Raw genomic sequence first — 18409 nt, 5'->3', positions numbered from 1 at the left:
GGAAAAATGAGCTCTAGGGAACAGATGGACTTCACTGAAGACAGAGCATCAGTAGAGCTTTCGTTATGATTTGCTGGCCAGCCCCTAAGCAGGGACGCATCTCCCTGTGATTTTGTATTCCAGGTAGGAGGACTCTAGTTGCACGAGTCATATTCTTTTCATTGCTGTTAATAGTCTACTGACGTGTTTTGCCTTCTTCCTTTGTTGCTTCCCTATTTCCTACTTCTTATTGCCTGAGAGATTAGAAACAAAGTTTTCTCTTTTCTCACCCAATACTTACGTACTAAAATCCAATTGAAAGAACAAGACCTTTCTCGGAAGCTTTGGTGGACTGTGTTTTCCTAATTCCTAGGCACCTTAAGATATAGACACGGAATGGTCTCCGTTCTTTCTTTTTGCATCATCTCTTAGATTTAAAAAAAAATTTTTCCTATGACAAAGTGACTCTTTACATTGATTACAGCTGCAGAAAGGAACTCTATGTATGTTAGTGAACTATTGCTATGTAACAAATTACCTTAAGACTTAGTGGCTTGAAGCAACAAACATTTATGATCCCAGTTTTCCTGGCTCAGGGATTTGGGCTTTAGCTTCTGGTTCAGAGACTTGCATGAAGTTGCAGTTAAGATGTCATCCAGGGCTGCAGTCATCTGAAGGCTGGTCTAGAGCCAGAGGATCTGCTTCCGAGATGGCACTGTCACAGCGCTGTTGGCAGGAGTCTTGGCTCTGGCTCTCTGCTGTCGGGAGGACTCAGTTCCTCACCCTGAGATTCTCCATGGGGTGGTTGAGTATTCATTCTGCATATGTGACGGCTGCTTTCCTCAGAGCCAGTGATGGGACAGAGGGAGGAGTTCACAATGCCTTTCTGACATCTAGTCTCAGAAATCACAAACTCTTATTTTGCCATATTCTGTGTAATACACTTACAAGGGAATTACTAAACCCACCCCAAACTCAAGTAGAGGGGAATTGGGCTGTAATATTTTGGAGGGAGGCATATCAAAGAATTTGTGATGATGTGTTTAATCATCACACTCTCCTAAATTAAACCAAGGCCTTCTGGCCTTGCAATGCAAACAGGGTGTTGCTTTCTTCTATTTGAATGATTTCCAAGGAGCATGACACCTAGGACACTGAAAAATGAGGGGCCCTTGGGAAAGATTGACTCAGTCTGTGACGGCCTGTTTTCACTCTTTATGTTTTTCTCTCCTGTAGTCTATAAAATTTTTCAAATACCAGAAGTAGCTTTTTAGAGGGAAATGTGAGATGTGACTGTAAACACTTTAAAAAAGAGTAGCACCTATGGAAAGATATCTTTTGTACAATATTAATATCTTTTGTTCCTGTTTCTAAAATTAATTACAATCAGGACAACATCATTTTCTGAACAAACACAAAACATAAAGAAAAAAAAATCACTGACAAATTAAAATTACTATTAAATTATGGCCCTACCCTTTGTAATTAGTAGAATATGACATTGTTACAAGAAAGCTGTAACTGGTGTTTTGTTTCCTTTTGTCCAGGGAAGTTACTATCTTTGTTTCTATAGCTTAAAAATTTTGAAAAGGCTGGGTGTGGTGACTCATGCCTGTAATCCTAGCATTCTGGGAGGCCAAGGCCAGTTGATTGCTTGAGCTCAGGAGTCCAAGACCACCCTGAGCAACTGTGAGACCTCATCTCTACCAAAATAGAAAAACTAGACAGGCATTGTGGGGGGCACCTGTAGTCCCAGCTACTCAGGAAGCGTGAGCCCAAGAGTTTGACATTACTGTGATGCTATGATGCCACAGCACTCAATCCCAGGGAAAACTGAGTGAGACTCTGACTCAAAATAAATAAATTAAATCTCCAAATTATTCCTTAAAAAAATTGTTTTTTGAAAACCTTAATTGGAGAATCTATATCATAGGTCTGACAGATCTCAATGGGTGACAAATCCCGCCTTGTGAGTGTGTGACACGCGTCATTTAATATCCAGGTGGAATGTGCTTTCCTGAATTGTCCTTTAATAATTTCCCTTTTGTTGATCCTCTTTGACCAACCAGGCTGCATTATCCCCAAAGACCAAATTTAATGTACATATATTTTTTATTGCTCCTAATACCTGAAATGCAATAGTTACTTCCTGAGACAGAGGTGACTTATGCTGTTGATCCCCTCTTGGCTCCCTCTTGGACTGCCACTCCTCATTTGCCCTCTAGCCACAATAAACGCAAAAGCCAGTGGTTATTATGAACATCAATCCTGAGATATCGGGTTAATAGGAAGTTACTTCCAAGTTAATAGTTCAAACATTTCCTTTCAAGTCATCATGTATAAATTTAGCCAGAAAATCAGGTTAAGATTTCTAAGTAGGATATTTGGTTGTATGGGATAATATTAATATGAGAGAGAGAGAGAGAGAGAAAGAAAGAAAGAAAGAAACTCCCTTTTTTAAATGTAGGAACGGACTCTGCTATTTTCTAAATTTCCAGGCCTTGACTGTAAACAAGTAAAATGGAAATACAATGTTTATACGGTCGGCTGGGCGCAGGGGCTCATGCCTATAATTCTAGCATTCTGGGAGGCTGAGGTGGGTGGATTGCCAATTTGATTACCAGCCTAAGCAAGAGCAAGACCCCATCTCTACTAAAAATAGAAAAACCGGCCTGGTGTTGTGGCAGGCACCTGTACTCCCAGCTACTTGGGAGGCTGAGGCAAGAAGATCTTTTGAGTCCAAGAATTTGAGGTTGCTATGAGCTATGACACCACGGCACTGTACCCAGGGCAGCTGAGTTAGACTCTATTGCCAAAAAATTAAAAAAAAAATAGATAAAGAGTATTTATACAGTAAAACTAAAGCTCTTTGTGTTAGACATGATAACCCATTTCAGTGACTTTTTTAAACTTTATTCAAATAAATATGAGGGTACCATATTTAGGTTGCATTGTTCTCACTTCCAGGGAAAAGTTCCATTTGTAGAAGAGCCCCTCTCCCAGGCGGCGTGTTATACCCTCACAATGAGCACATTAATTTCAGTGAACTGTTTAACGTGGATTTCAAAGCAATAAATGTAGTGTAATAAATTAATATACCAAAATGCATTTTTAAAGGTTGGTGAAACATACACAGAATAGGCATACTCATTAACCCTTTCCCTCATCACTGGTTCTAGATTTGACTTTGGCATTAAATCATTAGGTAAACAGAGCTATTCTCGGCCCTGTTACAGCTACTTCTTATTGGTCTGGTTTCCCTATGGTGCTTTTGACTCTGGATTCCCAGGGCCTGATACTATGACTGGCGTAGGCAGGTTGGTTTTAGTTTGCCATCTTTCTGGAATAGTCCTGTGGTGCCTTCGGCAGGATCAACCAATGGGAGGCACTGAGGATGCCTGGAGGGTAAAATGGAAGGCAAAGTTAGGGTGTCTCTCCCCTCAACTACCCCCCTCTCCTCTGCAACTTCTATTCCCCTGCTTCCCCTGGACACTGTCTCCTTCTGCATCTAGATCCTGCCAGAAGACTCTGAGCTCCAGCTCCAGACACACCATTTTTTCCTGTTGTCTCTGCACTCCTAGGGGTGTTAGTGGCTCCCTATGTGGCAACCCATAAATTTGTTCTCTTCTAAGCCTTTCCATCACCCAGGTCTCATCACCAAGTCTCTATATTAAAATCCCTCTGCCTGAAAGATCCGGAGTGGTTTATTTTCCCTGGCAGAGTCCTGAATTATAACAGCATAGTAGATGGTCAGAAAAAGGCAATAGGAGGAGGACCTTTTGCCATCATTTGCCAGGTTTGTTTACTTTGAAAACAACTATGTATTTATTTTCCAGCTTTGGCCATCTCAGCACAAAGCACAGAGTACTAGTGCTATAGACCAAACAGAAATATCAGGGCTTTGCAAACTGCATAAAATACTCATTAAATTGACTGTAATTAACTTACCTTCTTGTAATCAGGTACTAGATCCAGCACCTTGTACTTAGTAGGCATTCACACACACATCGAATGAACAGCAGACTGTGTTCACAATTGCCAGCATTTCCCAGGCAACAGACAACATGATAACACAGCAAGCCTTGATCTACAACTTCTGTGATTTTTTGGTACAATTGCATTGCATTCCCCAGGCCTTTCCAAATTCTGGAAATTCCAGTTCTGGAAGTTCCTGAGAATGTCTGGGATCAGGAAGGAGTCACTGTGCTCCGTGGAGCAACACGAGGAGGCTGCAGCCAGGAGCACTTGGTGTGGTCAGGGGGCCATAAAAATGAGTAATGGTAAAATCTCCCAACTCAGAGGCTAACAGGCCAAAGAAAATAGGAAACAGACACCAAGGACCAGACCTTGGCTATCTAGTCAGTGTGAACAATATAAATCCTCTTAAAATCAGCCCCAGATCTTGGTCAGAGCAGTGAGGGAGTGTACAACCTGAGAGAAGGAGCTGAGAAAACGCAGTGATAAAGGCGGGGCAGGTTGCTGAGTGTGGGGCTGGAGAGAATGCATAGACAGATTCGGCAGACAGTTCCAGGAAGCCACAACCACAGCACACAAGACAAGAAACACAGCCGCAGGTCCAGCTTAGGGCGGAGAGACAGGGAGTGCAGTGGGTGAGCATAGAGGCGTCCGCGCCAATCTCTCTGGGTTGAAATGTTGGCTCTGTTACTTCCTAGCTAAGGACGAGTGAGTTAATCTCTCTGGATCCAGCCCTGCTTCAGGGTTGATAGTAATTTCTGCCTTCATGATTCTTGTGAAGATTAAATGAGTTGGTACGTGTGAATCATCTGGCATTCAAAACCTACTGGGATAATTTATAGACATAGCTGATAGATCATCGGCCACATTTTTGCTTCTTCAAAGTCTGCAATCCAACTTGTTACTTCATTCATTTGTCCATTTCATTGACAGATATTTCTTGAGTGCTTAGTGTGTGACCAGCACTGGAAATACAATGAAGATTGGTAACAAATAGCTTTTATGAACCAGAAATAGAAAATATTGGAGGGTCAGTGTTAGATTGGTGTTAAGGAAGAATCAGGAGCCTTGGATAGTTCCAGAGGGACTCTAAAGAATGAATATAAATGCATAGAAAGAATAAAGAAAGAAAGAGAAGAAAGAGAGAAGCAGAATAGACTTCACTCTCATGATCCTAAATATTATTTTGGTAACTCCACAGAAAACTAAGGGTATTTAAATTTTGGCTAAATCACATTTTGGGCAAATTGGATCCCCATACAAATAAACTTAATATACATTAACTATGCTCATGAAAAACTCATTGCAGAACCTTAAACTTCATTGGAGCCAATTATATTCATCTAGAAAGGGCACTAGTTGTTGATATCATCACACACCACACAAGGAACTCATTAGAGGAAGATGTGTTTGCATAAACCGGAATTGACAAAGCAAAAGTGAAGCTCCAGGATAAGGAATTTTGTCTACTGATCACTTGGAGCCACATGTCACAGGCAGCTGAGTGTTGGTCTAGGCATTCAGTCAGTTAATCTTCCAGGATTCACTGGACCACCTATTAATGGTGAGACTCTCCTGGAATCTGATGCTGGGGAGATACATGAGGCATGGTCCCCATAGTCAACAGGCTTATAGTTTTGGGTCAGATGGTTATGAGAATAGGCAATGCCAGGGATAAAGCATACCAAAGGAGACACAGATACTATGGAAGCAGAGAATTATTCATGCATTCATTTATTTGTTAGTTCAGTTACATAGGATGTGGGAGACACCATATAAAGTGTTGGGAATATATCCGTGAACAAGATAGATAATCCTTGCCCTCTTGAGTTTATCACGCTTCTGCCCATTATTATCATAGAAGAGCTTTGAGTTGGGTCTTAAGAAATGAGGAGGACTTATTGAGGCAGGCGCGGTGACTGGCTGTTTTGGAAAGAGGGAATTTCACTTGCATTAGGAAATGGCAGGGTTTTCCAGGCTCTCAGTGCCTTTGTAGAAAGGACACACTGACACTCAGCTCTGGTGACCCCCATCTCGGCGCCAGGTGGCCCAACCTCAAGTCCTCACAGGGTTTTGTGATCGGTGATGACTGTGTTTGGTCTGTGAAGCGTGGCTTTGTGCCCAGGTTATCCTGCCCTAGAATGTGTCACGCATAGGCATAGGCACACATTTTAGGGCTCCTGCTTTCTATCCTTTTAATTAGGTCCTACAAGGCTCATCAAAAATATATCCAGATATATTTTTAAAGGTCCGAAGTCTCAAAGCTTAGCTTTTAATTTCAATCCTCATCTTAGGTACTTAAATATTGATTTTTTTTTTCACTCCCCAAATGGTCTATACTATTAGTATAGTTAGTTGTCCTGGACATGAAGGACAAATGAACATATGGACAGATAGTACTGTGTTATTAGCCTATATGTAGTTTGGAATGCAATAGCTTCCAGGATAATAAAATCTTAGATTCCCTAAAAATTTACAACTGTATGCATCCCCTTTTTCTCTTTCTTCGATTTTTTCCATGACATCTAGAGGAGTGGGAATAATTTTGGAAGTTTCTTCCTCTCTCCTCTGACTTACATTACAGATAATATCCAATTCAACTTTGTTTCTCGACATAATTATACCGTTAAAACAACCACATTTCCTACTGCCATTCTTATTAATAAGAAAAGGATGAGTCAGAAAACCATTATTAGAGAATTATTCCCAAGAATACTTTCCCAGGTGCCCTGTTCAGCCTCATCTGTGTCCTCTGCTCATGGAGCAACAGGGCCTGAAAGCCATGTTGCCAAGGATGAGCCCGTGGCTCCACGAGGCCATGAGAAGCCCTAAGAGGCCGCTGAGTCACATTTAATCAGGAGCAGCCTGGTGTTAGTCATCAGCATATTTTATTATGTTCTAATTCTTTCAAAATTCATGGTTCCCTGTGGGGAAAGTGACTCCAATGCTAACATAAGAAGAGGCATTTTCTGCTAAATCCCCGGATACACATATGGGCACAAGCATTGGCAGATGAGTTAGTTCCTATCAGCTAAAAAGTGCTGACTCCAGTTAGCTCCTGAATTAATACCCAGTAGGCTTTCCCATGGTGGTTTTCTCACTGAACAGTTTGATTAGCAATCAAGCATTAAAGGTTGACTAGTCAGAGTTAGCTTCAGGCTTTGAAAACCCAGATGAAACAGTATTTTACTTTGGAGAAATTATCATCTTTCTCTGGGCTCTTGAGAGAAGCGTCAGAGAATAGGTGGTAAGAACAGGCACAGAGGTCAGCGCCCTGGGCTCTCATTGAAGTATCGGTCTTTGTGAGCTTGGATGACAACACCAAGGTCACATGCATCAGAATGGGGTGTTTGAAAAGTTTACCAGTGGGTATTCCAGCCTTGACAACTGTTAGCAAGGGAGGAAGATTTTTTGTCTTTTATTTTTGTTTTTATTCTCACTCTGTTTTCCTGGGTAGAGTGCCCTAGTGTTATCCTAGCTCGCAGCAACCCCAAACTCTTGGGCTTAAACAATCTTCTCACCTCTGCCTCCCGAGTAGCTGGGATACAGGGGTGCACCACTATGCCTGGCTAATTTTCCTGTTTTTAGCAGACATGGGGTCTCACTCCTGCTCAGACTGGCCTCAAACTCTTGAGCTTAGGCAATCCACCTGCCTCAGTCTCCCAGAGTGCTGGGATTATAGGTGTGAGCCACCATGCCCAGCCAAAAATGGCTTTTAAAAAAAAGATTCCAAGCTGTATCTTGACCCCAAGAGGTGGTTATTAGGAGCACAGAGGACACCAAAGGTTCAAATCAGGAGCACCCATTATATGGGCAGTGTAAACCAAACCAATGAGCAAAAAACAAAATCCCATTAGCAACTCACCAGAATCTTCTTTATCAACTATTCTCAGGAAAAAAAGCTATATGAACACCTTGTTTGTTTTTTTTTCTTTTCTGGAAAGTATAAACTAAGATGTTAACAGTGATGATTTTTAAGAGCTGGATCCTTGCTTGTTATATCTTCTAATTTGCCTGCAGTATGTTGCATAATATTTCCAGCAAAAATGAAAGTTACTTGTAATTATAAAAATTTTAAATCCCTTCCACATCTGCTAGTCAAATTGGCTATTTTCCTTTATTATATCTGTGTTTCCTTCTAGGCTTTGCCAGTTCCACATAATTTTTCAGTAGGTGTAATTAAACAGAGAGGCATTTCTGCATTCCGCTATTCCCAAGCATTGTTGCATATGAAAAACAGACAGCAGAGACCTTCTCTGATGTGAGCCAGGGTAACCCAGACCTCTAGGCTAAGGCAAGTCTGTCTTGGGCCTCAAGACAGGTGCTTTCATCTGTCAAGTGATCTTGTGATCGGATCTGTTTAGATGATGAGGTGTCAGAGTTCATGTATGTTACTTTGTTGTTTGCCGGTGAAAATGTATAGTTTGTTAATAGTACTATAAATTATTTGGAAATAGAGGTCTGCTCTATGGAAAAGAAACATGAATTGGTTTAGATTTTTATGGGGCTGAATCAGCCAAATCAAACACAGGCTTTTCTGAAGCTTCCAAGTTTTAATGGAAACTCACGCGCCTCAGAACTTTGCTGCCTAATTATAATTCATGCCTTTTGCAGATACATTAGAGGGTGGACCAAAAGGAAAATGTTAGACGTGTTCACTTGTGATTTCTATTGTGTTACTCGGGGAGTGCCAACTGCATACGTTGAATGGCCTGGTTTATGCAAAGACATAGGCCAGTTTCTGGCAGGCTGAACCACTTCAGTAGGAAGGAGAAAGATTAACTTGCAGGATAGCAAATGCAGACTACACATTCAGATACAGCGTGGGATTTGGCATTAAACTACCAGTGTCAGAATTTAATTTGAAAGTCCCATGGTACCTATAACCCCAAACTAATCCACTTTATTTTCTTCATCAGAGGAGTACATTTGAACCCCCAGAAAAAGAACTACAACAATTTCATTTTAAAGAGAATATATTTAAAAAATATATTTATTTTGAACAGGTCTAACTGGTAACAAGGGAGAAAAAGGAAGTCCAGGCGTTGGAACCCAAGGTCCAAGAGGCCCCCCGGGACCAGCAGGTAAATCTTTCTACCCAATAAGAAACAGGAAGATGCAACAATTTTTTTTATATTTACTTGACCTTGTAGGTAAAGAAAAAAGCCATGTTATAATCTTGTATCTAACTGAAATGTCTGTATTTCTGAGTCATTTTCTTGAGAGGCTAATTTGTTAACCACAATCCTTCCAATATATAAAACCAAAAAGTTATAGCATAGTCAGGGATCTTATTGTTTGCATGAGTTAGGATAGACTGTGTTGTAGTAACAAATAAATCTTGAGTACTTAGTGGGTTGACACACTGGAGCTTTATTTTACACTCACACAAAGTTTGATGGGGTAGGGTAGCCCTCCTTCCTTTGGGAAGCTGTGACCTCCATCATGAATCATATGGCCTCCAAGACAAGGCACATCAGTCTAACTTCCTAAACAGAATGATAAGTCACTTGCATTTCTATTTCACTGTCTGGAACTGGTCACGTGGCCCAAATGAACTGCAAGGGAGACAGGAAATCTAGAGGAGCACAGAGGTGTTCTGTGGGCACAGGCTGTTCCTGCCATCACAGTCTTACTGAATGAGTTTTGTGAAAGTTTTAGCTTTGTGTATTATGTGCTTTTAGAACGCTCTCCAAATGATCAGGCTTGTTATTGGAATTATGAATTTGCAGTCTTCTTATGTATTTATAATCTCTGTCTCAGCCACATTGAATCAAATGCTTTACAGATTTTCAAGTCTAATCTATACTGACTTGGGAATATACTCTTCCTAAAAGAGGCCCTTAATGCGGTGGATTCGTTTTGAGTGTGAATGTTTCTGTTATTAGGGATGGTATGAGGAACTGATCTAGTGTCACGCGTTACACAGAATTGCAGTTGGTGAGTGTTGATTGAATGGAGCTGAATGGATGTGAGAGCCATTACACTATTCAGATGCAAGGTGATTGTTCCCACTTTTCAGTTGAGTTGAAGAATGCCTTGTAAACACTGTTGGAAGGTAGGACTAAAAACATGCAAGCGTACAAGCCAAAAAACTCACGCTGATCTACTTCTTAAATTCACAGTTTTAATCCTCTTCCATTTTTATGCAATCTAAGTTCTCAGTTAATGTAAACTAGCCTAATGAAATTTTGGATAAAGATATTGGGTTGATATTGGATTGAATTTCAGACTTATCAGTAATCTCCTCCAGAATAATTCCTTTCAGACTCAAATTTATTTTAGTTATCTAAGGCTATAAGCCAGTACTGATTTGCTTAGCTGTTCTTTTTTTTTTTTTTTTTTTTTTTTGAGGCAGAGTCTCACTATGTTGCCCTTGGTAGAGTGCTATGGTGTCACAGCTCACAGCAACCTCAAACCATTGGGCTTCTGTGATTCTCTTGCCTCAGTCTCCCAAGTAGCTGGGACTACAGGTGCCCAGGACAACACCCAGCTATTTTTTGTTGCAGTTGTCATTGTTGTTTAGCTGGCCTGCACTGGGTTTGAACCTGCCAGCCTCCGTGTATGTGGTCGGTGCCCTACCCACTAAGCATGGGCACTGCCCTTGCTTGGCTGTTCTAACTAAATTCTAGGGATGAGATCTGGGTGTGTTCATGCGTGGGCACATCCATACGTTGGATTCCTAAGGAACTGCATTGGGAAACAAAAGCTCCATACAGGTTGAGAGTAGAATATTCTTTTCATATCCAAAAGGCAATAGAAAAAGAATATATTTTGCTTCCTACTTTCCTGAGCCAATTAGGATCACTGACCTACAGGAGAATGTGTGATTACAGTGTGGTCCTCTCCTAGGGAATCTAGTTTATGAAAACAAGCCCAGTAAGTCCAGAGAAGTAGATTATCTCAATTGCAGGTTACTTCTTGTAACAGTTTACTTCTTGTTCATCTCAAAACTCACTCTCTAAATATTTCCACTTGTGGGTGCTTCCTAGGACCTTCAGGAGAGAGCCGTCCTGGCAGCCCTGGGCCCCCTGGGTCCCCTGGACCAAGAGGTCCACCAGGTCACCTGGGGATTCCTGGACCACAAGGTCCTTCCGGTCAGCCTGGATATTGCGACCCGTCGTCGTGTTCTTCCTATGGAGTGGGAGGTGAGTGCTTCCCCTGAGGGCTTTGAGCAGTATTTTACTGTGGGTTTACCCAAATGGGGAGGTGACGCAAAGCAAAGAGGCCAGTTACGGGGAGGAAGCAGAGCCTGGACTCCTCACTACCTTAAATTATCCAGAGACATGCTCTATAAAGTGCAAATTACTATAGAGGCTGCTCTTTTAATAACCTTAAGAGGAATTTCCAAACAATAGCATATCTAATAGCATATCCTTGCTCTCAAATGGTGATCTCCACAGACTCGGCCTCTGATCTCATATTCGTTCATTTGGGGGACATGGTTGAACATTCTTTTGGCACCTCCATTCTATGCAACTGTGAGAATGAGACTGCTATGTCCTGTAAAACTTTACTCATGTTTTGGGGAAACATCAAACTTCCCCCATAATTAGAGCCTCCTAGATTCTTTTGGGTGATAACTTGCCCACCACATGCATTTCAGGTGACCAAGGATACTTTTAAGAGGAAACAGACGCCACCATGCTGTCCTTGCCTCATCCCTCACTACCAGCCTGAAAGATTAAGCTTCCTAAAAACATCCGCAGTCTGCATGTTGGCATGCTGTGCCATGGCTCCTTTTTCTGCCATAGTCGCTCTGGGAAGCGTCCAGAGAGAGGTGTAGCGACTGCTAGGAGGCAATGAACTTACCAGTTAAATGAATTTATATTTTCTGCTTCAGGAGAAATTTAACCTTAATTCCCAGAGGAATTGGGTCAAAGTTTTGCTGATGTGTTTTTCTCTGTTCATCTTTTCCCTCCCTGTTCTCTCACATCCTCCTGTACCTGATTAAAGATCTGATCCCCTACAATGATTACCAGCACTGAAGTGGAAATCCTCCACTCTGTTTCCATTGGCCTGGGCATTCGGCTATAGATACAGAACTGTCCTGTTGACCACATCTCCCAGCCCATCCCCCTAACTCCAGACACTCCGCTTCCCGCCTCACCAGCTTCCCTGCCTTCCCACTTTAGACCTCTCGCCCACCCCGCTCTAAACACAACGGAGTGATAACCTTGGAACTTAACCAAATCATAAATGTCAGTTATAATGGAAATTGGCTGCTCCATATCAGCCTAGTTAAAGGTTTCTATTTGGAGCCAAGAACTTAGCCCAAACTCCCTAATAAAGTTACTCACCAGTGCCTCCTCCTCTTCCCCACCTCCACGCAAGGTGGGTGGGCATCTTCCTCACTGCTCACCCCACCCTCCCTGCGCTTTCCTGGTGATGGACCTCTAACACGAGATTGGTTTCCAAAATTTATATTTCTTTTCTAACTCTTCTGAGTTTTCAGGGTTTCTTTTGTAAATAAAACTTGATATTTAAGCAGTTGGCTGTGATTCTAATTTTCTAACGATTTTCTTAACATGTCTTTCCCTTTCTCCTTTGACTAACTGTCTGAAACTTCCTTGGGAAGGTGCAAGGGGCGTTCTGGGTTAAGGCACCTGCTGCTTTCTACCCAGCAGGATATCTCTGTGTCTCTCAGGACCTGTGGGAGGAGAGAATATCAATTTGTGGTTTCTGGGTCCTATCGAGTCCCCACCCCCACTTTTCCTCTTTAGCTCCCCATCCGGATCAGCCAGAATTCACCCCTGTCCAAGATGAGCTGGAAGCCATGGAGCTGTGGGGCCCCGGGATCTGACAGCCTCAGGAGAAACTGGAAGACCCACTGCAGGAACTCTAAAGGAACCTTAATTGAGAAAATACTGTCCTATGGTTTGTACGGTACTGTGCGGGGGCTCATTTCAGCAGCCTAAATCTCCTTGGATAATGTTAATATTATTGTTATTAACAAAAAATATATTTTTTAAAAAATTCCCTTAATCTATGATACCACAGAAATGATTACCCTTGGCTGTTTTCATGGCATGCTAGATAATTTGTTTTTCCAGAGACGAGTGCTCAGAAAAGAATTGGAAAAAATAAATGCTGGAATCTTTTCTCAAGTTCTAAGATGAACAAAATAGATATGATTGCGTTTGAGGGAAATGGGGCCCCACCAGCATGAGAATTCAAAGAGAGTCAAAGATTATCCCATTTACTCCTACCATCGTGGGAATGACTTTGCTGAAAAGGAAAAAGGGACATTATTGGAGAAACTACCTCTTGCTTAATTGATCTGTCCAACTCTCAGATTACTTGGTAACTGGTTTCACGGGTATCCAAAGTGTTAGAATTAGAATATAACCTTTGTGAATTTGGTAATTTTAAAGATAGATTTAGTTTTTCTTCAGTGTTTTTTAACTGATGCAAAATAGTGACTTTCCACCACCTCTGATGCACAGAGATCCAATTCTGATGAACAATTTATCCAGCAGTATGTTCCAGGGGCTGCCTCTCCTCATCTACAGGGATTACTTTGTACATGCAGATAAATTTTTACAAACCTATTTCCCTCCTCTTTTGTAAGCAAATAAAAATTCAAAACAACCTGTGTGGATTCTTTTTGCTGCATTTCTCAATCTCACCTTAAACTTTTCTTGTCTTAGTTGAATGTGCACTAGAAAAACAGTAGTTGCTTTCTTTAAGGTCAATGTTCAAACTTTCATTCATTCATTGATTCACTCATTCATTCATTCTGAGTGAGGAGGAAGCTTGACGGAAGAAGCAGTTGACTTGGGACTAAGAGACTCCAGAATTTTATTGTTCATTTATAATCTACCAGGCAGCAAAGGAGTGCTAAGGCATAACTGCCACTACAGAAATGTTTACCAGTAGTTGAGGAGCCCATCTATCTTCTGGTATTGAGAAGAGACTATAAAATCCCAGAAAGCAGAGAGGAAATGAGATCGAATCTCATAGACCCTGAAACTATACACTGTCTTTTGGTTACAAAGGAAAAATCTACATATTTGAGAAAGATTTGAGTTTTATTATTTGCTAGTTGAAATAAAAAAGAAACCTAAATTTAATGTACACTTCTTGTCCTCTGTAACATCACCCTAGTAACAACTAATTTCAAAAAGTAGGAATGGGATCCTTTACAATGAGAACCGGAATTCTTTGTGAAGCAGGAAAAGTCTAGTAAGAAGGATAGTGTCTGTCTGATCACCAGGGTCTCTGACCGTCTCTTCTCCTAAGGATCTCCTGGTTTTTGGTTCCCATCACAGGTGCAAGAAGCCCTCTTCATCCAAAGGATTCAAACAGTAAGGTCTATTTGGGGATCCGCACAAATCGGGTTTTGGTGACTTTATAGGGAATGGAAGAAGAGAGTGAACAGATGACGCTCAGCCACTCCGTTTCAGTTATGGTGTATGATTCCACCAGAGAAAGCAGGACATAGGGGAAGGGAGACTTGCACTTACACAAGACCAGTCAAGACAGCCTGACCCAGAATCATCTGAGAGAACGCCTCAATATCTTCAATAACTAGGATGTGTGATTAGTCACTTCCTACCTTTGTGTCTCAAATTTCTCAGCTGGTAACATTTAGTGAGTAAGTACAGGGAAGGATATTCTGTATGTTGTACTTTTTGGCCCTTGGACATAAATAGTCTGATATTGTGTCATTCAAAAGACACAAAGTTTGCTATAAACAGTGATATATAAATTACTAGAGGTTCAAGTCCATTCACATAATTTTTTTTAATTGAATAGGATCTCAATTGGAGTGCAGTGCCATCATCATAGCTCCTTGCAACCTCAAATTCCTGAACTTAAGCATCCTCCTGCCTCAGGCTCCCAAGTAATGTGCCACCACACCTAATTTTTCTACTTTTTGTAGAGACGTGGTCTTGCTATTTATTGCCCTGGCTGGTCTTAAACTTCTGGTCTCACATGATCCTCCTGCCGTGGCCTCCCAAAGAGCTAGGATTATAGGCATAAACCACTGTGCCTAGCCCTATTCACATCATTCTTATATTGTACTAATACACTTGGCTTTGACTTTATGTAGTGATCTAAATTTATTTATTTAAGCTGCAGGAGTTTCATTAGTTTGGATTGTGTCATCACTTGGACCAAATTTATCAGATTTTTATTGAGTGAAGTGTTCTAAGTAAAAGGTATAACTCAGATTCTGGATTTTTGTGTTTATAAAACACGTTGCCTATAATAAATTGCCTATAATAAAAGATGATTTTGAAGTGCATTTTTATTGACTTAAATTGGCAGAAATACACTTCTATCTTAATGTATAGTTTACACTATTCTCAGAAAATAATAAAGCATCATTTCATTCAAAAACGATCTTACTGTTCAGGATTTTCATCTCTTTTGTTGCCAAGTCAATTTTGAGGGAGAATAGTCATTGTAGGGTAATATTTAGTGTTCAGAAGCACCATCATTGAATTCCAAGGCAACCTCTTTTTCCTCTTTATTTCTACCTCTTTGCCCACTCGTCCTTCCATATCTGATAGTGCTGTGTACCAGGGACGGTTTTAGTTCTGAGGATAAAGTCAGAAGCAAGAGAGATGTGGGCTCTGTACTGATGGCATTTCCTTTCTGGTATGGGGGGACACAAGAAACTCATGAGCAGACAAATAAAATTACCAATCACGATGAATAATGTGAAAAACTCAGAGACAGGAATGAGGAGGAGGAGCGGGGAAAGGAGCTTCTGCTTCAAATTGTGGGGACAGAAAATGCCTCTCCTGGGGGTTGACATTTAACTGGAGACATGAAGATGGGAAAAGCCCGGTGTTTGTCAAGTACCAGGGCCCTTTGTCATGAAGGCATGTGTCATGTGTGGGGGGCAGTGACTGAAAGAAGGCCTGTTGTCAGGCGAGTGAATGGAGAAGTGACAGGGTGAGGCTGGAGGCCACAGCAAGCCTGCCTGTGGGCTCCAAGTCAGTGATTTACATCTGATGTTAAATGCCATTAGGAGCAATTGAGGAGTTGTCAACAGAGGAGTGACACGATCTGGTGCCTAATTTAAGTCAGTAAAGGGAAAATTAAGTGTCCCTGAGCAGTTACTATAGGACTTTGAAGCTGTGTCAGTTAGGCTGGGCTAGGTATGCAGTGCTAACAATTCCTAACATCTCAGGAGCTTAGCACAGCACACATTTATTTCTTGCTCACCTAAGAGAGCAGGGCAGCTGCCCTCCATGTCCAGACTCCATGTTCCTCACTGCTGCTGTCGTGGACACATCTGTGTTCATAGGGACTCCCCTGAATCCTTGCTCCACACATTCCTTCCATACATGCTGCTTGGGCCTCAGTAAATCCCACGGCCACATTTAGCATGGGGGGGAAGTACAGCGTTCCCACGTGTGAGGATGCAGAAGAGAAGCGGTAAAAGCTACCAGGTTCATTTCAACTCATTTGACCCTCACAGTGACTTCAGAGCCAGTTCACTATCATCCTAGTTTTCCCAGCAAGGAGACAGAAGCACAGAAAAGTTAAGTTACTTGCCCAAGGACACACAGCTAGAACTCAAAGGTAGGCATTCTGGTTAAAGATATCTGCTCTTAACCTTCAAGCTTCTCTGCCTCACATAATGGTGCTTCTTAAACTTGAATGGCAGAAAAGGGTAGAGGTCGGGCTATGTCAGTACACATTCTTGGATTCTGGGGAGCCCCCAAAGATTCTGTTTCATTTGTCTCAGTGGAGAACTATATATCTGCATTTTTTTTTTCTAAGTCCCTCAAGTGATCGGTGTGCATAGCTTGAAAAGCACTATTTTCAGATCATTCTGGTTGCACAGTGGAGACTGGGCTGGAGAGGACTGATTGCAGCAGAGGAAAAAATATTAGTTATGCCATTGTAGTGGCCTGGTGACAGATAATACAGGACAGATCAAGGCTTGTGGAAATAACAGGGCTCATTCATCCACTGGAAATAGAGATGAGAAACGGACATTATCTAGGATAACCCAAGTTTCTGGTATAAGCAACTGGGTGGATGCAGATAATATTTATCAGAAATTTAGGAGTCATCAGCATGTAAGGGCTGAAGGCTGGGGGGAAGGTGGGGATGAGGGGAACAAAATGTTGTCTTCTGGGGGAATTTATCCTTTTTTTTTCTTTCCACAAATTCTTGTACTTGGTCATTCATATTTTATTTTTAATTAAATAAGCTGAAATAGATCTTTTAATCCGGTACTTCCCAAACCACAGCCACCACGAACTAGCTGCAGAACCCTCCCTGCACGCCCTCTCTTGTTTCTGTATCTGCCACGTGCTTCCCTCACCTGGAGCGTCCCTCTTCTCTGCCTCTGCATGGTTTAAGTGACCTACTTAACCTCCAAGACTCACCTGGGGCTCCTCTTCCTGTAGGAAGTCTGAACCCCTCCCATAGCCACTTTGACAACCAAGGTACAGAGTCCCCCTTTCTAGTTAATTCTTTAACTTCTGTGCTCCTGTATTGGGTGCCTTCTTTGAGGTCTCAGCCTGCTCAGGGTGTGCTCCACACTTGATGGCTGCTTAATAAACTTTTTTAGAATACTCCTAAGAAATACCTCATACACACAGTTTCATCTATAATAGGGGGCAAATCACATGTTCTGCTTGCAGTAGGAAGAGTTATCTCCGGGTATGAGGCAGAAAACTTGGGAGACATGAGCAATACCTAGAAGCGAATGATCAGCTTCTACAGAAGCTTGAAAATTCAGATTTATTAAATATTCCAGACGCAAGCAAAGAATTGAAACCTTGTCTCCCTCTAAATGTATTTACTCACGTTTTCATGTATTCTTTCATCTACCCACGCATACTTTCTATCCATCCATCAGACTATTTGTTCTTTTTACTGTTCTTCATTCCTCTGAGATGAAGATTAGCATCTGGCATCTCTGCCATGGGTTCAGCCACGTGCTCGAGCGTCTGTGAGAGTTCCTGAACTTTCTCCATTAAATCAATGTGGGGAAGGGAGCTTGGAACAGGTTGTGAAAGGTCAATTCTCTGCTAAAAGGTTCGTATTTCTACCTGAAGTCAACAGGAAGTCAGTGAGCAGGTGAATGATTTATAGGAGTTATTATGTGGGGCACATTTTCATAGATACAAGATAGCCTAGGATGGGCAAAGACTGAAGAAGGAAAAAGACATTTAATGAAGACTTCCTGGGCATTTTGTGTTAAGTTGATTTTCACAACTTAAGGTAGGTATTCCCTTTTTGGACAAATGTTGGAACGTGGAAAGTAGGTAGCATGTCCAGGGTGATAGCAGTTACGTAGAAGAGGCAAAGAAGATTCTAACTAGAAGATTCTAACTCTGATTTTCCCCAAAGTTTACACACCCTTGTCTGCACATACCATGGTGCCTGTTGCAGCAGTTTCCATGAGGGTCTGGACACAACACTGCAGGGGGAAGAAGGGGAAGAGCCAGCTCTAAGGTCTGTTGAAACAGTATTAGGGGCA

General features: G+C 41.7%; 1 protein-coding gene across 4 annotated transcripts in view; it reads left to right on the top strand.

Annotated features, from left to right (window-relative positions):
* COL14A1 (collagen type XIV alpha 1 chain) overlaps positions 1–13545 on the top strand; it is a 213906-nt gene extending 200361 nt beyond the window's left edge. For 2 of the 4 annotated variants that reach the window (XM_023517768.1, XM_003782379.3), the window contains exons 46-48: positions 8961–9038; positions 10947–11102; positions 12678–13545. In XM_023517768.1, coding sequence (XP_023373536.1) covers positions 8961–9038; positions 10947–11102; positions 12678–12757 — 314 coding nt within the window. In that variant the 3' untranslated portion in view covers positions 12758–13545. The other 2 variants (XM_023517769.1, XM_023517774.1) reach the window with 2 other exon arrangements.
* Positions 13546–18409: the final 4864 nt, after the last annotated feature.

Source organism: Otolemur garnettii, unplaced genomic scaffold, assembly GCF_000181295.1.
Source record: "Otolemur garnettii isolate 467f Iridium unplaced genomic scaffold, OtoGar3 scaffold00004, whole genome shotgun sequence".
In the NCBI taxonomy this organism is placed as follows: domain Eukaryota; kingdom Metazoa; phylum Chordata; class Mammalia; order Primates; family Galagidae; genus Otolemur; species Otolemur garnettii.
This window is presented reverse-complemented; position numbering and strand designations above follow the sequence as displayed.